Raw genomic sequence first — 24,352 nt, 5'->3', positions numbered from 1 at the left:
AGCCAATTCCTGGATCTCAATTCTATCACCTAAATTGGCTGTACCAATACTTAGACTACGGTACATTGGTAGTCCAAGACACTTGCTGTGTGTCCAAGCCTGATCTTGGATCACTCACTGCTGAGGAGCCGGTGTAGAGGACAGGAGTGGTAGTGGCCCTGATGAAGTGTTGTATCACAGTGAACTCTCTCAGGCCGTTGCTCCCTGGGGATCAGTGCAGTGGAATTATAAAACTGAAGAATGAGGCCAGAGTTACACGTAACAAAAGTGGAACTTGAAAAATATACAGTAGAAGCAGGCTTTTAGTGCAATTCTTCTCTGGCACCAGCAGGATATGGAGGCAGGTTGTCTGGCAGTAATTCAGCACTGGTGTGGGCCTAGTATCGTATGGTGATGGATGTCTTGGCTGTAGTCCCTCACCTTATAGTGCCTGTAGTTGCAGGTGTAGCAGTTCACTCTGCTGTCTGGAATGTCAAGACTTTACCTAAAGACAATTTGTGTATTTCTCATCGGAGAATCTGTAACAGGAGCAGGAGCTCTGCAATCTGCTTCCTCTCCCCTCTGTCTATAAACAGTAACTCCCCCTCTTGGCAGGGAGCAGGTCCAGCCCACTCCTATCAAGAAGGGAGAAACATGGTGGTTAACCCTGTTCCTTCCAACCTTTTCTTGCTGGTAACTATGGCCAGGTGCAAACTGCAAAATACAACACATAACAATACACAATTAGTAGTGCTCCCAGGACTGGGGGTACTACAACTTCTAATGTGAGCAATGCTGGTCAATCCAAGGGCAGCTTTGGAATACTGAATGCACAATGTGCATCATGTAGCCTGAGAATCTGTGCAGCCATTTTTAATGGCAATCTGCGGATCTGCAGCTGAAAAAATGAAAAGGAAGGAACCACTTAAGTGTTCTGTTCATTCCCTAGTTAATGTATTTTTTTATAACTAGAGGGTCACTTTGATATTGGCTAGGGAAAATTTGGTGGTCTTTGTGTGATGTTGAATTGTGGTCGGACTATTCCCCAGATATTGGTTGCAACAGGGAAGGGTATGCAACACTATATAGTACAACTATAGATGAATAGATAACTAGATAGATAGATAGATAATAGATAGAATACAGATAGATAGATATAGATAGATAGATAGATAGATAGATAGATAGATAGATAGAATACAGATAGATAGATAGATAGATAGATAGATAGATAGATAGATAGATAGATAGATAGATAGATAGATAGATAGGATACAGATAGATATAGATAGATAGATAGATAGATAGATAGATAGATAGATAGATAGATAGATAGATAGATAGATAGATAGAATACAGATAGATATAGATAGATAGATAGATAGATAGATAGATAGATAGATAGATAGAATACAGATAGATAGATAGATAGATAGATAGATAGATAGATAGAATACAGATAGATATAGATAGATAGATAGATAGATAGATAGATAGATAGATAGAATACAGATAGATAGATAGATAGATAGATAGATAGATAGATAGATAATATATAGATGTTAGAGAGATATAGGATAGATTTCAATTAAAGAATGAAGCATTAACAATTTCTACAGATTGTTCTTATCTTTAAAATACAGAACCTATTAGAACATTGTATAGTCACTTTCTATACATAAAATATGAGATTAGCATTTAAAAAGAGGAAATTAGTTCTAGTTTGTTTCTAACAAAGAGCTCATCCCAACTCTGTCCGCGGTTTTATGCTACAGCATAGATGTTCTTTCTATTAACCTAGAGAATATTTGCCCCTGTTATCCAGAGTATCTTTTTTCCTATATCTATATATATATATATATAAAGAAGGACGTATATATGTATGTTCCGCGATCACTCAAAAACGCAACCATCGATTTCAACGAAACTTGGTATACACATCCCTTGCTACCTGGAAAGAAATCTTGTTAGGGTCTCAGCTCTCTAGGACGTACTGTTCCTGAGATATGCCCCAAAAATTACCTGCATTATCCAATACAAGTCTTTCTCTTCATATCCCAACTGCCATACACACGGTCACATGTCCCTTATCGGCCAATAGAAGCTCGCAGGCCCTTAGTCTCCACATACACACAGTTTTACTCCAGGTTTCCATAACAACCCAGCAATTTTTCTTCACTGCTGTAGGTCAGCTTTAGGCTAGGGCTAAACGACGACATATGTCGTACGACACATAAGGCACAACTACACTGCTACATGTGTCGCGTGACATTGATGTCGCACCAATGTTGCGTGACAATTTTTATAATGATAGTCTATGGTGTTGCACTGCGCAGTCGCAGCATTTTACATGTCGCAGTACGACACCATAGCCTATCATTATGTCATCGTGCAGCCCTAGCATTAAAGGCAGGGCGCTGTGGAGGTCACTGTTAAAGAGGCGTTCACTGTGGATGTTACTGTTAAGGGGGAAGGCCACTGTGGAGGTCCCTGTTAAAGGGGCAGACACTGTGGAGGTCACTGTTAAGGGGTCAGCGGCCACTATTAAAGGGGCAACTGCTGTGGAGGTCACTGTTAAGGCAGCAGGGTACTGTGAGGTCACTGTTAAGGGAGCAGGGTACTGTGTAGGTCAATGTTAAGGGGGCGGGCCCCTGAGGAGGTCACTCTCAAGGGAGTGAGGTGCTGGGAAACTCACTATTAAAGGGGCGGGCTGCTGTGAAGGTCCCATTTTAAAGTGGCGGGGCACTGTGGGGAGGTCAGTGTTAAGGGGTGGGGGACTGTGGAGTTCACTGTTAAAAGGGGGGCTGCTGTAGAGGTCACTGTTATGGGGGATACTGTCGATATCTGTCGGGTCCATCTGCTAGTACATAAATAAAACTTGAAGCCCACTGATAATAATATATCTTGAATAACAGCTATAAACTGCCTGGGTATAAATCATATTATTTTAGCTAAATAGTAATATATAAAGGAAAACAACCGACCAATTCCAATATAGTCAGAGTGTATAACTTTACTGGGTTCTAGATAATGATCTATGAAATGTCCATAGCTGCAGTAAAGCTTCCGCCTGATAAATATGTAATAAAATATTTTTATTGATGTTAAATACATAGGATTAATTGCATGTTTGTGTTTCTACACAATTGGCATTTACAAGTAGGGACATTAGTTCAAGGTTAGGGTAAGGCCATATGCATCATATTGATTGTCTGGGCAACTCTTAATAGCATGACATTGATCATGATGGCTGAGGACATCCTAAGTGGCAGTACTCACCAGATGTTGAGGCATTTGAAACGTGGAAGTGTTGCTGCCGCTGGAACACAATGGCACCTAATGTTGCTAAAAAGAGAAAATTCCACATTTGAAAGCCAATTATTCACTGCAATCACTGGCACCAAGACACCAACACAAGTGTAACCCAAACAATCCCCATAACTGGATGATTCTGGGACAGTTATCTACTCTTTAAAACTTGTATAAAAGAGGTTTTCCCACAATCCAATAAATCTCCCAAACTGCTGTCATGAGTTTTCAAAATCATACTTTTTTATAAAGTCATGTCCCCGATGTAGTCCTTTCTCTCTGGCCATGTTTACATCGTTACACAGATTTTCACAGCACCTCAGCATGTCGCAGTGGTTCTCCCAGTCCCCATCTCCTAGAGGAGCTCTTCTGATTCCTCCGAATGTCTACTGACACTGGATGAAAGGGGCAAAGCGGTCTACTTGGACTGGGCTCTACTGCTGAAATATGATGCAGATTGTCTTCTGCGCAGTCAAGGAGGTGAGCTTCCTTCTCAGTGAAAAATTTGTATTCCTTTGTGTATGGTCAACCACCTTATACACCGAATTCAAGACAAGTAAACAGGCTAGGGGTGGAGGTAGGGGAAAATGCTTGCAGCAGCTCATGATTTTTGATAACATTAAAGGGGTTGTCTCACTTCAGCAAATAGTAGTTATCATGTAGAGGAAGTTAATACAAGTCACTTACTAATGTAATGTTATTATCCATATTGCTTCCTTTGCTGGCTGAATTTATTTTTCCATCACATTATACACTGCTCATTTCCATGGTTACGACCACCCTTTAATCCAGCAGTGGTGGTCGTGCTTGCACAGCATAGGAAAACATGCTGGCTTGTGCGCACTCCCACAGTCCCGGACACCAGATAGGCCAGAACTTTTTCCTATAGTGTGCTAGTACGGCCACCACTTATGGATAGCAGGTTGGTCATAACGCCTGGATCTGAGACGTGTATAATGTGATGGAAAAATGAATCCAGCCAGCAAAGGAAGCAATATGGATAATAACAATACATTAGTAAGTGGCTTGTGATAACTTTCTCTACATAATAAATGCCATTTGCTGAAGTTAGACAACCCCTTTAATTTGCAAAAATAGCCATGTGGGCAACCTTTGTTTAACTGATCACATTTATGTGAATTGGAAAACCCCTTTAAACCCAATAGTTATCAATCCAAACTGAAGTCAAAGTAAGAAATGGAGACACCATGATTTCCTCTCAGACAGTTCTGATGTAAGCAGACGTTAACTATGTTGTAAAGAAAAGTATGTGAAATGGTATTTTGAATGACACATGGATATTAGACTCTGACAACCACTTGTGCTATAGCCTGAAGATCCGCGGTATTAACGTCAAGCATTTGATAGCTATCTACAATTATTTGCAAGCTGGAGTGTTGAAGGAATTATCTCTTGGTATTTTTTAATGTCTGAACTATGATATCATGTCAGCACTAAAAATGATAAAAGAAAATCATTTTGTGATAATTGTGATAGCATGGAGGAGGAATTTTCGTAGGATTACTCCTATTCAGAGAAAATAAATCCCTAAAAAATGGCATTAAAACTATTTAAAGTGCATTTACAACAGCGTAATAGTGTAATAGTGCAGCAAAGCTGAGTGAGGCAATAAACGACATTGTCAGAAATGCTGTGGAGCAGAATGACAAAACACAACATCAAAGGGGTTGGCCAATTATTCCAAAGCTGATCGTTCACATTAGATAAAATCTGGCAGAACCATTGATTTCAGTGAGACCAGCCAAATACAGATGTAGCCAGCCTTATCTTGACTCCAGGAATGCCAGGATGGTCACTTTAAAGGAGTTACCCAGGATTAGAAAAACGGGTACTTAGTTGCAAAAACAGCACCCCATCCATGGTTTGTGTCTGTTATTGCAGCTCAGCTCCACTGGTGTCAATGAGGCAGAGCTGCAGTACCATCCACAACCTGTGAACAGGGGCGGTGCTGTTTGTGGAAGAAAGTAGCCATGTTTTTTCTCACCCTGTACAAACCGTTCAATGCAATTTGTTTACAGATGAAAGAATTCTACACCATTGACCTAAATTTTTGCAAAAAGTCAGATCGCATCGAATCAGAATTTCATATGATTTTTGGAATTTTTGGAAAGACAGAGAGAGTGTGTGTGAGAGAGAGAGAGAGAGAGAGAGAGAACACCAAAAGGGCATTTACAGCTTTTCAGTGAGATTGAAGCACTTTCGATTAGGGTAGAATTCATTCAGGTCCAAATCAAATTAAACGCTCAATTAACGTGTTTCAAATCCGAATCAAATTTCCAGAAATTCCATCATCGCTAGATTTGTTGTATTATTATAATGTGATTGTGTTGCCTTAGGCCTCATGCAGACGATCGTATGTATTTTGCGGTCCCTAATAGAACAGTCCATCCTTGTCTGTAATGCGGACAATAATAGGACATGTTCTATTTTTTGGCGGAACAGAAATACGGACATAAGTAAAACGGAATGCACAAGGAGTACCTTTAGTTTTTTTTTTGCGGACCCATTGAAATGAATGGTTCCATATACGGTCTGCAAAAAAAAACAGAACGGACACGGAATGAAAATACGTTTGTGTGCATGAGGCCTTAACATGTTAAGCCAGTGAAGATAGCATTGACTACATCTGTATCTACTGTGTATGGAGACCTCCGAGATAGCAAGTGTCAGGAGAAATAAAGATTGGGCAAACTATGTCTGACCTTTTGTTCCTGCAGAAGGTAAACTGCTGCCTAAGGCTACATGCACACGACCGTTGTGTGTTTTGCGGTCCGCAAAACACGGATGGCGTCCGTGTGCGTTCCACAATTTGCGGTACAGCACGGACAGCCATTGATATAACTGCCTATTCTTGTCCGCAAAACGGACAAGAATAGTACAGGTTATATATTTTTTTGCGGAGCCACGGAACAGAGTAATGGAAGCGGACAGCACACGGAGTGCTGTCCGCATCTTTTGCGGCCCCACTGAAGTGAATGGGTCCGCATCCGAGCCGCAAAAACTGCGGGTCAGATGCGGACCAAAACAACGGCCGTGTGCATGAGGCCTAAGGCCTTGTTCACATTTAAATTTTTCACAGATGTGTGCTATCTGCATTTTCCAAGGTCAACGCACATACTCATTGGCTCTGATGATTTTTGATACCTTCACTCCAGAATTCTGGCATCAAAAAGTTGCAAATAGGGCTTTTGCGACTTTTTGAACTTGCTTGAGCAAAAATTTTGCGACTTTTTGCAGTTTTCCACCACTCACTCCAGTTTTGTAATGTGGGTGGAAAAGTGGATGTGGTTAGCTATATTAATGAGTTTAACTCCAGTCGCAAAAAAGTCGCAGTCTCACTCCAGTAGGATAAATCCCCCCCCCATTGATTTTAATGTGTTTGTTCACATATCAGTATTTTTTTTACCAACTGTGGGTCAGTGAAAAAATCACGGAGATATGCACTACTTTGGTCCGTGATGCAGACCAAACACGCCCATTAATCTAGGGTCCCTGAAAAAGCACTGACAACTTGGATGGCATTTGTGTTTGGTCCGTTTTACACTGACCACTGTGAGGAGTTGCTCTGGAAAATTCAAGGGGTTATCCCATGAGTAATATAATAAATTGAAATGAGATATCAAACAGTACATTACAGTCTCTAACAAACTTACAGCCAGCAATGTACCTCACTTGTATCCAGAGATCTGCCCATTCATTGCTGCAAATGCTAGATTAATTTGAAGCTGGCAGTTCAGGGGGCGTGCACTTTCTTAGGGGGTGTGTCCTTTCTACTGCAGCTAAGGGCAATTGGAGGATGGAACTGAGCATGTATGTCAACCTCAGTGAGCTGGACACAGTAAATAGAAAAAGGGCAAACAGTAGGTGGGGCTATATAGAAATTATTGAATAACTCAGCGGCTATACAAAATTTTTAATTTCATGCAATTACAAAAGTATTCAGTTCCAGGTTCTGGTTTGAAAAATGTATAATATTTTTCATGTATACAACCCCTTTAAGTTTCAGCTGAGCAGAAAAACCAACACATGGATCAAAAATGAATCCTTCATGGACATCTACATGAATGAAACATGGACTCATTTTCCCACGGACACAGAAATGTGGCATAAGGAGCATGTCTGCGGAAAACATGCTTACTCAGGTAAGCACACGTGTGTTTGGCGGAGTCGAAAGAATAGAACTGGTATTGGTACTGACTGTATTGGTACTGACAAAATCTATGAAGAACATATTACACTTGTGCCGCTGTTTCTAGAAGAACGCAGCCATGTAGTGCCATAAATTCAAGTCTACCCCCATTACTATATGAAAAACTATAGTATGTGTTATAAAGCTGTAATACAGAAATCACTGTGCACGTATTATGTGTTAATCTATTTTATTTCTGATGTTCAGCATCACCGGGAGGCAGGGAGTGTAAAGCTGACATGCTGATACTCCCTGATATAGGCTGGAACGGGACACAGGTGCTATGCTAAAACAAGGCATTGTATGGGTTCCTGCTCGAGGGTCACATCAAATGCTGAACTATAATGTCAGCGAGAATCCTCTGCTTTAGATCACCAGAAACCTATTTAAACCTGAAACACTCCACTCCTTCACTGGCTTTACACCAAGAAACAATGTCGAGGCTTTTGAAATCAGAATTAATTGTATCTGAAATGAAGCACTGCAGGCAGGGTCACTTGTGCTTGAACAGCATCCGGAGAGCGTTCTTGTACTGTGTGAACACTCGGTGCAAACCACAAATCTAATAATGGGCTTTTAAAATTCTGAAACATGCAGTAGTTATAGCATATATCACATTGCCCGTGGGCTGTAACTGGATTCTTTTATGAGACAAGCAATCATTTCTCTTCCAGGAGGAATTCAATACTCCAAAATACGCCTTGTAAACAACGTATCTGACTGTGGCCATAACCTTATAGTCTCGGAGACTCGCGGCCAATCATTCTATTACTTCAGATTACCCACTCGATTTCCCTACTGCCCTACTTCTTGCAATATTTGAGTTCCAGGGAAAGGCTTAGGGTTTCAATTTCTCTTTACTATGAGTCATATACGGTAATTCCACAGAAATTCTGGCTAAAAGTTGAGCACAACAACATTATTTGGAGAAGAACTATTCACATCATGTGCTTTTTTATTTGCTAGGAAGCTGACACATTAGCCCAGAATTTGCTATTATCCAGAATCGACAATGCCAGATATATGACAAAGTGGAGATTCTACATAAGGCCTCATGCACACGACCGTTTTGCGGACAAGAATAGGCATTTCTACAATGGGCCGCCCGTTCCACAAATTGCGGAAGGCACAAAGGCGGCTTCCGTTTTTTGCGGATCCGCGGTTTGCGGACCACAAAAAACGGAACGGTTGTGTGCATGAGGCCTTAGTGTCAGTTTTCTACTGGTTGCATGCAATGGTTTTTGTCTGTCCAAATGCTGTTGTTATAGTCAATGGGGTACAGTGGTGAACGGTAGTATCTAGCTAGGCCAGATCCGGTGAACTCTGGAAGGCTGTATACTGCCAGAACAACCTGTCTGATCTGTCTAAAGGGGTTGTCTGCTTTTTTTTATATTGATAATCTATCCTCAGGATAGGTCATCAATATAAAAGACGTGAACAACCCTTTTAAGGTAAGTGAGGGTAAACATGTAAAGACACCTATCACCAGTTCAGGACAGGCACACTCAAAAGCCTTCATTTCAGAAGTGGGCACCTATAGCCATAAGTGCCAGCTTTTAGCAACAAAAAAAAAAAATCAGGAGAGAGATAGACTTTTGCTAGCTAGTATACCCAGAGTGACGTCATCTGCCACATTATCATCAAGGCCACTACCACTTCTATCCTCTGCTCTGGCTTCTCAGGGGCTCACTGCAATAGCACACGGTAATAATACATTTAGTGCAAGTGCAGTGTAGTTCTGGCTATTTCAATAAAAGTACGCCTGGCAGATGCCTGGCATCGAGTTGCGACTGTTTTGAAACTTTTTAAAAAGCTGTACTTCATAAATAGACACAAAAGTGATCTACTCTACATCTAAAGGTGGCACTGGAAAGCAAAGTACTCAAAAAGATTCACAATTTTGAAGCAAGTGACCCCAAAAAGTTGCAAAGCCTCTATTTGAGACTTTTTAAAGCGAGAATTCTGGAGTACAGGGCTTGATATATTCCCCCCACAATGCTTGTGATTCCAATTAGTACAGCATTCAAGCTGAGATAAACATAATGGTTAGCAAAATAATTTAATTTACAATTATCCATTATAATTTTGCTTTATGGTATCTCTGGTTCAGTTTATCATGGAGAAAGAAGCAGGATAAAACCCAACTTGTCTGTCCTCTTTCTTCTCTAGCAACGAATATCAGGCAAGGTTTAAATTTAGTCAGATCCCCGTGGATACTACAGGGTGGGCCATTTATATGGATACAACTTAATAAAATGGGAATGGTTGGTGATATTAACTTCCTGTTTGTGGCACATTAGTATATGTGAGGGGGGAAACTTTTCAAGATGGGTGGTGACCATGGCGGCCATTTTGAAGTCGGCCATTTTGAATCCAACTTTTGTTTTTTCAATAGGAAGAGGGTCATTTGATACATCAAACTTATTGGGAATTTCACAAGAAAAACAATGGTGTGCTTGGTTTTAACGTAACTTCATTCTTTCATGAGTTATTTACAAGTTTCTGACCACTTACAAAATGTGTTCAATGTGCTGCCCATTGTGTTGGATTGTCAATGCAACCCTCTTCTCCCACTCTTCACACACTGATAGCAACACCGCAGGAGAAATGCTAGCACAGGCTTCCAGTATCCGTGAAATAAGTTTGATGTGTCAAATGACCCTCTTCCTATTGAAAAAACAAAAGTTTGATTCAAAATGGCTGACTTCAAAATGGCCGCCATGGTCACCACCCATCTTGAAAAGTTTCCCCCCCTCACATAGACTAATGTGCCACAAACAGGAAGTTAATATCACCAACCATTCCTATTTTATAAAGGTGTATCCATATAAATGGCCCACCCTGTACATTGTTAGGATTTCTCAGACACCTATTTAATTTCTATAGACAGATTAAAGGGGTTTTCCCATCATAGAAAGTGATGGCATAGGACATCAGTGAGAGTTCTACTGCTGGGACCCCTACTAATTGTGCAGAAAATTGGAGAACAATACCATATTTCACTCACTGATTAGATTACTTTCACGCAGTGTTTGACCAGTGATTTCCATCAGTTATTGCGAGCCAAAACCAGGAGGCTACACAGAGATAAGGTAAGATTTGCACCTGTTCTGTTTTTTTTTTGTTTTGGCTCAAAATCACTGATGGAAAACACTGACCAAACACTGATTGTGTGAAAGAGCCCTTACTCTTCAGAGCTAGATCAAGGTCCAGGAAACTGAAGCAGCTATGTCAATACTTAGACTCTTTTCCATTCACGCTACCATTAGAATATTGCTACATAGAATGTTTTACATGTTTTAATCCTTTTTTTAACTATATTATATATTATACAAATAAACAAAGGAAATAGGCATACAATTCCATGTACATCATTCTTTCCTAATCCTTCCCAATTTCCCCACAAGGTAGGTGAAAAGAGAAAAAATTAATAAACCCCTCAATTTCAAATTACGATGTTTAGAAAAGCATTTTAACAACCACTTACAGAGTGTTGGTACCTTCTTTCTACTAACCAAAGAGGGTAAAGCTTGCTTTTTTCACTTTAACTATAAACTTAAAGAGGTTGTCCAGGATGTTACTATTGACAGCCTGTCTTCAGGATAGTCCATCAATATCTGATCATTAGCAGTATGACAATCTGCACCCCAGCCATTCAGCTGTTTCAAGGTAGCTCTGGCAATGGAAGTCAACGCCAGAACTACAAACCTCCATCCATCAAGTAGTGGACAAAGCTAATCGACGGAACTGTATAATTTCACCTGCAGCTTCTGGATCTGGAGTTGCTGCAGAAAAGCTGATCAGCCAGGGTGCGAGGTGTCGGACCCCTGCCAGACACTGATCTCCTATCCTGAGAAGAAAATCTTGGAATGCCCCTTTAAAGCATAAACTATATTTCTATGATATTTGTGTCAGACTGTCTAGCAGCACTATAAACTATAATCCAACCAATGGCTCTATAAACAGAAGGACAACAAAACATCAATCCCGAATATCACCCTTACATTTATTTGGAAGTCCAGCTACCAATGCAGCTGTTACAAACACTGGATGGACTAACCCTTAAAAGTCTCTAATTCCATGGAATATTTTTCAATCATACAAGAACCATATAATCCTTATTCAAAAGCAGACAACTACCATGGCAGATCATTGCCCATAGCCAACAATCAACAGCTTCAGCTGCTCTGCTTTTCTTCGGTCTATCTTTAGCAAAGTCAGCCCTCTGAGGCTCAACACTGCACATGAAATCGCTTTTCAAGAACATGACAGGGTGGCTTCAACATTCACTAAGAACTGCTCTTCCCTCAGGCAAAAAAAGCAATAACTATCTTCTAGTGCAGCAATCTATGCAATGTTTTGGCACTTGACTGGCATTTCTTCGCCCTGTTTGTAAGACAAGAAATATAAAATGTGCATGTTCTAAATGCCGTTCTGACTTAGTTCTAAATAAGTATCATGTAAGTCAATGTTGCAATCAAATGCAGCCCCCTACCTTTGAAGTATCCCATGACCATCATATTGTCAGTAACATTTTTCTTTCTCCAAAAAAAAAAAAAAAAATTCACAATCTGGTCCTTCTGTGCCTGAATAACATATACAATAGGCACATTTTTAATCCACTGAAATAAGTATGTACATATAATGGCCAGACATGTCCTAAAGACTTTCCTCCAACTCTTGAAGGGGTTGCCACATTCTGGCTACTGCTGACCAATGTGTAGGTAAGATGAATATATGGCACTTAGCAATATAACCTTTGTGGATATCCTGAGCCATTTTCTATATTTCCAAAGATATGCCCCTCGTTGGCCAAGGTTGAGGAAAGGGGTTGAGCGGCACTCCTTGTTGGATGGTGGGCGGTGCCCAGTGGTAGAGGTACATCTAATATTTATCAAAGAACCACGGCACTCTCTAGCTGCTTTAAGTTTAAGACACCATCCTATATACTCCCTACTATGCAGACTAGTCTTAGCACACGGAGTACCTTCATTTTTTTTTTCCGGAACCATTGAAATGAATGCTTCTGCATACGAACCGCAAAAACGGAAAGGAAACGGAAAGGAAACGGAAATAAAATACGTTCGTGTGCATGAGGCCTAAATGTGCAAGAACACAGGGTGACATTAATTTGCCAATACAGGGCCCTGTCAGTGAAAGCAAAGAAGAAGGGGCTGGGCACTTGAAGGAGTGACGTTTTGGTGCAATAAAAGCAATAGTGATGCTCTTGTTGCACCAAACAACTCATCCGCATATTATGAAAAATGCTTATATTCCAGTAATGGAGCCTCAGATCCAAAAGGAGGAAATGTGTTTTATTTAGGTGACTTACAGCTATCTAACTGTGCCTTTGGTTTCAAAGGGAGGTATCTGGTGACAGGCTACCATTAAATAAAAAACTAGATTAAATTAAAATCCCTCCCAATTACCTATGAATTCTGAATTGTTTTCTTATATGAACTGCTTGATAACTATTTATAAAAATTGTGTCATTCTTCACTATCACACACATAAAATAACTTAGCAAGACTTCCCCTATTATTCCCATGTACCCTAGTGGAATATTCTCCATTCTGCATGCTTTCCTGGCAGACGCTACCTAACCTCTTTATTGGGTGTGAGAACCTGGAAGTTGGATATTGTTTTTGGAACAACTAGGTTATTAATGAATGGCTTGAAATGTGTTGCTCTTCATACACACATTTATGTTTGCTGTTTAAAGGAAAAGGCTATATTTTCTAAGCCTCCATAGAAGGTTGCTTAGAAAACAGACATTTCAATTACCACCTGCAGCAATGAATTCTGGAAAATGTATTTGAATTATTCTCCAGAGAGCAGCTCTAAAATCCAACTGTAAATCACAGTTACTACTCTATCTCTGTCTCCTCCCGTCTCCCAGTATTGTATGGCGTGTTATGGTGGTGCAAGCATTGAAACCACTTAAATCCCCTGTACATTACCGTAGTTAACAGTCCATTGAATCTTCTACCTGCCGTTTTGTCTGCAGGCAGCACGGCACAGGGCAGGAGGAGCTGAACAGATTAATGTAGATTTGTGGGGAAATGTAGTATAACTTTTACTTTATTCACGTACATCCCTGCTCTTTTTGCTTAGTAGTCCAAGTGGTAACAAGTGATTACCTCTGTATGTACAGTGCGGGCCATAATTATTCATACCCCTGGCAAATTTTGACTTAAAGTTACTTTTATTCAACCAGCAAGTAATTTATTGACCTTTGCAAAAGTTCATCTGGACAGAGAAGACAAAGAAGACTTCTGGTCTTCTGTGTTATGGTCAGATGAAACAAAAATTTAATGATGTTTCCTTCATTTGGCGTAAAAAAGGAGAAGCCTTCAACCCAAAGAACATCATCCCCACGGTCAAACATGGTGGTGGGAACCTAATGCTTTGGGGGGGTTTCAGCCAATGGACCAGGGAACCTAATCACAGTAAACAGCACCATGAAAAAAGAGCAATACATGAGGATTCTCAACGACAACATCAGGCAGTCTGCAGAGAAACTTGGCCTTGGGCACCTGTGGACATTCCAGCATGACAATGACCCAAAACACACAGCAAAAGTGGTGAAGAAATGGTTAGCAGACAACAACATTAACGTTTTGGAGTGGTCCAGCCAGAGTCCAGACTTTAATCCAATTGAGAATCTGTGGAGGGAGCTAAAGATCAGGGTGATGGCAAGAAGACCCTCCAACCTGAAAGATTTGGAGCTCATTGCTAAAGATGAATGGGCAAAAATACCTGTGGAGACATGCAAAAAGCTGGTCTGCAATTATAGGAAGCGTTTGATTGCTGTAATAGCCAATGAAGGCTTTTATATTGATTATTGAGAAGGGTAGGAATAATTTTGGACTGGACACTTTTTGCTCAAATGTAAATAAAAGCTGAGAAATGTTTTTTCCCCCACAATAATGGCTCTTGTACATCGTCTTATTATCTTTTGGGAGACACCTATGTCATTTCCCGTCAAAAAATTACTTGCTGGTTGAATAAAAGTAACTTTAAGTCAAAATTTGCCAGGGGTATGAATAATTATGGGCAGCACTGTATACTCATACAAGGAAGGCTTGAAGAAAAGAAGTGGATCCAGCTTCCAATAAAAGCGATGACGTTAATTCAAGCAGTAAAATCCATATATGACACAGTGCGAATACAATGCCTACGTGTTTTGGATCATGAATTTAAGATCCTTACTCATCCCTACTTTTATTGGAAGCTGGATCCACTTCTTTTCTTCAAGTTTACCTTGTAATCCATGTCTGTGCTTCCAAAGTGGTTACAGCAGGCAAGCGCAGCCATTGCTTTCAATGTCAATCTGTGTCAATCACTTGTTAGCACCGCCAATGGAAAGAGTGGAAAGCATGGGAATAGCTGTGATTTAAATAAATAAATTCCAAAGTACACTAAATCTTTTCCCACAAAACTACAGCATATCGCAATCTGCTCAGCTGTTCCTGATACAAAACATGCTGCCTACACACCAGAGACCATGTTCAACGTGAAGGTTCCATTTAAGGGGGTATTCCCAGGGAAAAACATTTTTGGCCTATACACGTACCACAGACACGGCTTTGGGGTATCCGAAGGGCACGTCATATGTCTTTCCTTGTGTCTGTTTGTCACACCTGGCAATGACATTTAATTAATATGTTCTAATTTTATATTTATACAGATGTAGCGATCCTGATTCTAAAAGGAAATGTGTCAACATTTTTTTGTGCCAAACACTTTTTTCTAATCTGTTTTTATTTTCTGATTGCAGATCTGTTTCCTGAACATGATTATGGGGGCGGTCAACTTGCCTAAGCTGTTCTTAACAGCATTTAGAAAGCATTTAAAGAACTGCTTTAGGACACAATGGTCTGGAGCGGATATCAGTGACTTCTATGGGAGAATTTTCCTAGGCATGCTCTGTGACCTGTGCATAGGTCATTGTACAAGCAAGGAGTAGATAAGCTTTGCCAATTACTTGTTATGAACTAAGGATTTGGTGTTATCTATACACAGTGGTGCTATCTGTCATTCTAAACCTGCCTGTAATGATAAGGAGATAGCTGCAGTAAAGTGATCTGTACAGACCTAGATTTGGCGCCTATTATTAGGCCTAGTGGCCAGTGTTTTGTTTAAATATAGATATTCACATGGAAAATTCTAAATTCTTTAACGTAAAAATGTGATTTAAACAATCGGTCATTTTCTGATGACACATTCCCTTTAAGTAAGCCATGGCAAGAAACTTTTAGTTGATTTCAATGGCTTTTACTGCATGATAACATGCTTGCTGTGCCGTGATATCACACTAAAATTGCCTGTATTACAACTGTACTGGTTTGCATAAGAATCAGTCTATAATTTGTTGTCAGAAACCTCCTTAAGAGTTTAGCTGAGCCGTGATACTGCAATGCTCTGTGCTGCTCTGCGTGCCAGTTGAGCTGTTCTTTCTACATCAGATTAAGATGCAAGGAAATTTAAGGACATTAAAGAAGCATGGAATTTTGAGAGATCTACATTGAAAAACCCTTTAGGGTGTCCTTCACATAGACAATTTTGTCTGTAAAAGCAAATGGCATGTGTTTCCTTTTTATTAAATTTCTTTATTTTGTAACATTTAAACATGCACTTTTTCTAGTGTTTTCAAACCCTACAGAGAATCCTATGGGGAAAACCACCATAAAAAAAAGTCATACCCAGAGCATAAGGCATTTGGGAAAAAAACCTTTTGTATACAGTGCATCATTTTATTAAAGACTTTAAGGTAAGGCCTGGGTGCAAAAATGCTTGAAGAAAGTTGTGAAAAACACTGCAAAATCCTGTGTGTGGATCCAACCTCATAAAGTGCAAGACACATTGAGATTCAAGGTCAGTACAACAGCAATAAAACAATGGGGCAGATTTATTAAAGAAAAAGTTCCAGAATTCTGGGTCAAATTGAGGCAGAATACTAGCACACATGCAGTGCCCTACATTTCCACCTTGCTCAGCAGATGGGTGTGGGAAAGAAGTGTGACTTAAAATGTAACACTGTGCACCAAATTCTGGTGCAAAATAAGCCAATTAATACTGTAAGTGGTATAGGCTTAGACGGTAAAGATGCATCATATTTATCATCCAGTATCAGCCACTGCAATAAATTTGACGCATTGACTATCTATTATCAAGTATTTAGATTGTGAGCTCTATTGGGGACAGCAAGTGATGATAATGTCTGTAAAGTGCTGCTGAATATGTTGGCGCTATATAAGTAAGTAATATTAATAAATAAAATAAATACGTGTTCAGTGCCACAAAAATTGAGTGATTTTGCATGTTCTGATAGTTGAGTAGGCATCTACTACAAATTGGATTGGGTGGATTGCGCCCTCCCCCAAGCAGTTTGCATTTACTGAGGGGAGACCAGATGTTTTGTGGGTGCAGTTACATTTTTTGCCACATTCATCAATGCAACTTTTTGCAAAAGTCACACAAAATAAAATCGCAAGTGTACTCCAGTCCCATAGTGGATTACAAACTGATGGAACCATTGTAATAAATATGACTAGTCTGTGGACTGCAAAGTCCATAGGTCTTGACTTTTTGAAAATTTGTAACAAATAAATGGCTGCAAGCTCAAATAAAGCAGGCACTCTAAAAAAAGTTCAAAAAGCTGCATATTTATACATCACCCCCATGTTTACACTGTCTCAATATTAGACAGTATTACTAAATCTGCCCTATTGTACTTGCCAGATTACTTAGTGTTTACTATAGCTCTTTTATAGATACTGATATAGTAAATGGTGTACTAAAGTGAACATATATTTATGTCATTTCCATACACTAGCCGGAGAACCCCAGAGATTTTTAGCTTGCAGAACTGGATACAGCCTATGTGAATATTTTCTTTTTTTTCCTATTACATTGCTATCAGTATGTCTTTGGAGTGTGGGAGGAAACCAGAGTAACTGGAGGTAACTCAAGCAAACATGGGGAGAACGTACAAACATCATGCAGATGTTGCCCTTGGTCACATTTGAATCCAGTAACCCTGCACTGCATGGCACCAGTGCTAACCACTGAGCCACCATGCTGTCCTGCAGTTATGGCTTGCTGCTAAGGCTTAGGCAACTTTAGCAATATCTTCCTTTCAAGTGTTCAGCATTTATTAACTATATAGGTTTACAGGCATAAAACGTAAAAGTATAATGAGACAAAGAGTATTTGTGTCAATCAGGAGACTTCATTTTTATGTGGCTACTAATAGCTTGATGCAGTACAGTGTAAAGCTCATGGCAGCCTGCCATAAACTCTTCTGAAGCTTAATGCAATGCCTCTAACAAAAACAATAAGACTTTAAAACAGAATGTGGTATAATTTGAAGGAGACAGGATTAAGGACGTCACAAACCAAATTCATTTTGATGGTTCTAACAAGAGAAGAAATGCAAGAACGGGCTTGATCTTACAGCAACAAAGATTCCCCAAGCCCTTCAAGAACTGTTACAACAGGTGTTGTTGCTTTCAGATCATACTAAAACTAGGCATTTTACTTTAAGGGTGATAAAAGTGTTTTAGTTGTATAATCAAAGGTTTTCTTTGGAGATAAAAGTGGTTTTATAGAACAGGACTCAAAATAGTTAGCATGACTCCATGCATCAATGTCTCTCTGATCCAACCCACCAGACCAAGTTTCTGGACCATACAAATGTCCAGAAACTTGTAACCATTCATGTAACTTTCCCTTACTTAAAGTGAACCTGTCATCAACTTTATACTGACCTCACTGAGGGCAGCATACATTAGTGACAGAAATGCTGATGTCAGCGGTGTGTCAATCATCAGCTAAAAGTAAGTGGTTGCCGAGAACCAGCATCATAATCATTTCAGCACAGGCCTTAAAAAAGAGTCAAATCTACCTGAGAAGAGTCCTGGTTATTCATAATCTCCTGCCCATCTGCTGATGATTGGCAGTTCTCTTCTAGAGAGAAAGGGAGAAAACTAGGTAGAAGACTGTCTGTCATCAGCAGGTGGGCAGGAGAGCAGGAATTCATGAATAACCAGGACTCTTCTCAGGTGGCCGGGACTCTTTTCCAGGCCTAGTCTGCAATGATTGTGATTTTGGTTCTCGGCAATCACTTACTTTTAACTTATAACTGACAGAACGCTGAAATCAACTCACCAGTCTCTACTTTATGCTGCCGTTAGTATGGGCAGAACAAAGTTGATGACAGGTTCCCTTTAAAGAGGTTTTCTGGGACTTTCATAACAATGGCCTATCCTTAGGAAACACCATCAATATCACCAACTCCCAACAACCCAGCACCCCTCTGATCAGCTGACTGAAGGGATTAAAGCACTCTAGTAAGAAACATGTCCCCTCCATTGATTACAATGCACAGCTCTGTATATTTGGTAAAGGCTGCCAATTTGCTTGAATAAGTCAGAGCTGCTGAGAGCTGTAATACTAGGCACAGCCATGTGTAAGGCACTGTCCTTGATATACAGTACAATGAAGGGGATGTGATGCTCGCCAGAGTGGTGGAGGTGCTGGGTGTCAGACCTTCATCGATCAAATATTGATTGCCTAGGCAAAGTTCCAGAAAATCTCTTTAAAATTTTATTTTTGCTTTAGAGACAACAGCAATAAAGTATATATAATGTAGGTGAATTAGATTATTTTTTACTGTGTGAGACAAAAACTGAGATTATAAAAACAAGTGAATTTAATGTAGCCCTGGAAAAGCAGATGGCTGACTACAATTTATAATTGGTAAGGCATTTACAAATAATCATATTTATTTTGTGATCTCAATGGTTGAGCAGAACTAATTTATTTGCAAAAGATTTTCCAAGATGTTTGAGGATCTTAAGTGGTGATGACCAGACCACACTATTCCAAAACCACAACAACCCACATGTATCAAGTTCTCTGCACCATTTTATATAATAATAATAATAATACTATAGTAAATTATGTACATGTTTAATTAAAGGGTAACTGTCATTTAAGGCAATTTTATAAAATAAGTTACCAACATGAAAAATAACACTGTTTTTAGCATTTATATGACTGGAATTACTTGCTCCATGGGAAACCAATATGTGAAGCGGTATCTTTCTTGTCAAATCCTAATGCCTCTTAGAAAGTAGTGATGAGCGGCATAGGCAATATTTGTTTTTGCGATATTTCAAGAATTTTTTGCATAATATTTGCAATAAATTTGTGAATTCTAGATCTCCAGTCATTATTTTTGCAATTGCGCAAATCGGCACTAATGATGCACATATTTTTTGCGCAATACATGCAACTTCACATTTTATCAGGTCTGAGTAGATATTACTGATTGGTGCACTAAGGATTGTTGTGACATCACAGCACTGTGTCTAACAGAGACACTAATCCCTATCACAGCACAGTAATCCCTATCACGCTACCTAACACCCTGCACTGGAACCTATCAGCTACACTATATCACTATCTAACCTACACTGACTATCTCCCACTAACTATCTGTCATATATATATGAGCTAACTATCTATCTAATGTAATTGGATAAGGAATAGGATCCAGATGAAACCACAGAGCCCAGCAATGTCACTGCTCTCTCTCTCAGAACTGTAAAAAAACTGCAGAAAATGGCTGCTGGGGAGTTTCCTATATAGTAAGGGGTAGGCAGCTTTCCTATTGGTTGCTAGGGATGTTGCTAAGCTCTGACAAAGACATTGCAGCCTTCTCATTGGCCCACAAGCAAGAAGGGAGGTTACTGATGAAAAAAAAATCTAGAATAATCGCGATTACGAATATATAGTACTATATTCTACATCTTCACGAATTCTCGAAGTGCCAATATTCGCGAGATCAACACTATTAGAAAGTTGCATGTTGGCTAATAAAGTGCCAATTCCAATGGGTGGTGCCAGTGAGATGGCTCTCTTTCTTAGGAGTTATATAAATGTGTGAATCTTCAGATTGTGTGTTATATCATGCCTCAGGAACAGACCTAAGTAGTTTTGAAAGCTTGCAATTTTGTCATCATCTTTTCTCTTCTAAAGTGTCCCTGAATTTTCATAAAACCTTTGGTAAGTCAAAGCGACTTATCAAAAGTTTTGATCAGTGGGGGTCCATGCACTGAGACCTCCATCAATCGTTAAAACAAGGAGATAGAAATGCTTAATACAGAGTCTCTCCAGCAAGTTTTAGTGGTCAGCAGGGCTCACAGCACTTGGACACCCAGCAATCAAAACCTATGATATAACACAATTCAGTTACACTTTAACCGATGCTAGGAGAAAACACAAGTGAAAATGAAGTTGGAAAGATTGGAAAACAGTTCTAATATCCTAAAGCATTTAGTTTGGTTTGACATACAGGTTTTTAAATGCTACTGTAGCTTTTGATGCATTTTTAGAACCAAAGATATAAGTGGATCCAGCAAGAAAAAGAATTATAAGACCTTCCTTTACATTTCCCCTTTTCCATTTCTTTTTCCCCATCCACATCTGGCTTTTGCATGAAAAACCACCACCAAAACTACAGCTTAAAAAAAAACAAAAAAAACGCCATGTTTGAAAATACTACCTAATTTTCTAATTTATTTCGGTTATGCCAATAACCAACCTAAGGGTACTTTCACACTAGCGTTATTCTTTTCCGCATCAGTTTTGTCCTAATGCATCAGGATGTCTTCTGTTCCGTCCCTTATACGGTATTCGACCGGACAAAATACCGCAGCTGCGGCATTTTTTCCAGCCAAAATCCCGGAACAATACCGCACTTGCCAGATCCGGCATTAATTTCCACAGCGATGCTTTCCGGTCTGCGCATGCGCAGGGATATAGGAGGAGCGGGTTTCGCTTTTGCTCTTCGAAATTTTTTTTTAATACCGGAAACGTTATTCCAGATGATACCGGATGAGACGGATCCGGTATTTCACGGATCTGGAAAAAAAGGATATCAGTTTGCATACTGCCTGCCGGATTCTAACAACGCTAGTGTGAAAGTACCCTAAGACATAATAAGGTAACGACTTTAGGTAGTAAGACACAGTTCTTCATTTTCCTATAGTCCAATTCTGTTATTACATTTCTATGCCAATTTCTTTCCTTAGATAAATCTGTTTTTAATATACATGTCTGTAATTTTGTTTTGAACGAACAGATAATCTGGTTGGATTATGTGAGATAAAGCATCAGTAGTTTATGTGATTTATTTAGAGCCTCTTCATAAAATAAGCCTAAAAAGATTAAACATGTTTTATAATAAGGCTCAATTCTATCTGCCGATTAAGAAATAGCACATTGATAATATTGCTTAGAAAGGCCGGTTTTATACATATTGTTTTAAGGAAAAATTACGTGCTTTTTTCTTTTGCTTTTCCTGATGGTTTTTACATTTTTTTTTCTTTTGCAATAAATTCTGTGGCCAGTTGTTTTCTGAAAGTCAATAGCTTTCTGAGATTTAAATGCTGATGACCGATCAGTATCCGATCGGTGGTGGTCCAACACCCGGGACTCCTGCCGATTAGCTGTTTGAGAAGGCAGCGGTGTTCGAGCGAGCGCCAGAGCCTTCTCCGTGCTCACCAAGCACAGCACCGTACATTGTATAGCGGCTGTGCTTGGTATCGCAGCTCAGCCCCATTAACTTCTAAGGGGCTGAGCTGCACCTAGGCAATGCCACAGATGAAAGTGTTGTCACTCAGCCTAGGGAAAGCTGAGAGAAGGCAGCAGCACTCGCAATAGCTGACTGGCGGGGGTCCCAGGAGTTGGACCCCCCAATGATCAGATACTGAAGACCTATAAACACTTTTTTCTTTCACTTGTTTGTTTTTGGGTCTATGGTGTTTTTTCATGTGTTTTGCAATAGGCTTCACCAGAGACACTGCAAAAAAAAGGCATTTTTAAAAAATTTGTTAATTTTTTTTAAAAACACGAAAAAAATTATTATAAAAAATGCATCAATTCTTGTAATTTCTTTTATAAACCAACAAAATGCTACAAAAAATCAATATGTGTCAAGGAAGTCAAATGCATTTTTTCTCCCAGAGAATATGCCGCATGTGTGATAGGTGAAAGTTCCATCTCTCAAACCATTTATTGGGAGAATAAAGATCCCCTGGCCCTCTTTATGCCGTCCAGTTTGGAGAAGACGTGAATAGCTGGCCACACACATGCTCATCTATTGAGCCACTAAAAAGCTAAACATATTTGCCTTTGGAATACCTCATTAAATGGGATGTCCGAGTTATTTTTTTTTGTTCCTTGTATGTTTCTAACTAGGAAAATGAAAGGACTTTACAATTCACTTACGGCATTTCCAGTTGCTGCTTTCTCAGATTTCACTGAGGATCACATGAACTGTGATGTCAGCTTCTCTTCCTGCTCTGATGATGTTTTGTGCACAAGCCTCAGAGATCTGTACACCAGACGTCACTGTGCTGGCCACGCCCCCCTGCACTGCCAGCTGCTGCTTACTGCTCTCTCCCTGGATTCTTGAGGAAAAACATTAACCCCCTTCAGTTGCACAGACTCAGGGCTGAAGGCTTTACTGAGTAGCTGCAGGTAGTGAGGAGACAAATGCTGGGCACAGGAGCTGACAGAGGAGTTCTGCAGAGCCTTGCACAAGAACAGGTAGGGGGAAGATCCTGTGTGTATCAGCAGTATCATTGTACAGCTGGGACTTGTAGTCCTACAAATACAACATGCTGCTGAGTCTCCCAGCAGGCAGACATGTCACTCAGGGCAGCACTTGCATTTACTCCCTTTGCAGAGCAGGGGGAGGGGCAGAGATTGTTGTTATTGCAGGTAAAGAAAGGAGCAGAAGAGAACCAGGGAAATAAGGAAATATAGATTTTTTGCCTAAAACTTGCTTAGCTTAGTTATATATTGCTGCGCATCAGATTTACAGTGCTATATTTTATTTTCATAACTCGGACAACCCCTTTAAGCTTATCATAGACATTAGATTTTCTTTGGAGGATCTCAGCAATTTTAGTATGATCTCAACAATCTAATGTCTTAACTACAAGGTATCTGTAAGGTGAAAAGGGTGCAAAAAGATGAACTAGTGCATTCCAATTCCAGCTGCTTATCCCTCCTGCTTTAACATATAAGGCTGTGCTTACATCTTGCATGCTTCCATCAGAGGTATATGTGAGGATTATTCCTGTGTGGTGTACTTTTATTTATTCTGCCCCTTTGTATGAATCTATACATAGTGGGAAAAAAAGGATGCCAACGCGCACCAGCCACTCTTTTGACATATGCTGGGCAAAACATTCATGTTAGGCCCTTTGTATTGTAAAGCATTTTTTACTTTTTAGAAAATGATAGTAACATATTCATAAGGTATTTCTTTCATTATGCACCAAACATTTGTCAAGGTGTGCCATTTTGTGGGTGCCTTGAGTATACCTTTTTTTAGAGTATATAGTCATGTAAAAGAATATGTGAAGTAGACATTCGTTTAATGATGGAGTTAATAATGTACATCAACATATAGTGAAATGCTTACTTTTTTGGGGTCAAGCACAGCCCATAAGTTTGCATATCCTTGCTACGTGATTGTTGATATTTTAAAAACGTTTATGGCACAGTTTGTCAATCTGTACATACAATGAAACATGTATTATGCCAAATGTGGCATAGGTGGGAGGATCAGGACTGCTAACTGTTGGCTAAATGATCATTTGTCAGTTAACCTATGGACATATTCGCAGTATGCACAAACAAAGTTCTTCTGCAGTAACTTAAAATGACTAAGCAGACCAGATACAACCTAGAGGAGCTATATCCACAGCAGATATACAAAATGTTCCACAGAGTAGTACCAAAATGATATGAATAAGCACTATGAAATGCAGC

The 24,352-nt window shown here is 39.7% G+C and overlaps 1 protein-coding gene across 6 annotated transcripts in view; it reads right to left on the bottom strand.

Annotated features, from left to right (window-relative positions):
- Positions 1–24,352, bottom strand: part of SFMBT2 (Scm like with four mbt domains 2) — a 300,595-nt gene that overhangs the window by 153,196 nt on the left and 123,047 nt on the right. For 5 of the 6 annotated variants that reach the window (XM_040413315.1, XM_040413318.1, XM_040413313.1 and 2 more), the window contains one exon: positions 3,259–3,324. The exons of the other annotated variant lie outside the window; for it this stretch is intronic. In XM_040413315.1, coding sequence (XP_040269249.1) covers positions 3,259–3,324 — 66 coding nt within the window. The remainder of the gene's footprint in view (positions 1–3,258; positions 3,325–24,352) is intronic. 6 annotated transcript variants of the gene reach the window in all.

This window comes from Bufo bufo, chromosome 1 (genome assembly GCF_905171765.1).
Source record: "Bufo bufo chromosome 1, aBufBuf1.1, whole genome shotgun sequence".
Classification (NCBI taxonomy): Eukaryota; Metazoa; Chordata; class Amphibia; order Anura; family Bufonidae; genus Bufo; species Bufo bufo.
Note: the sequence above shows the minus strand (reverse complement) of the source record. Positions and strands in the feature narration are given on the sequence as shown.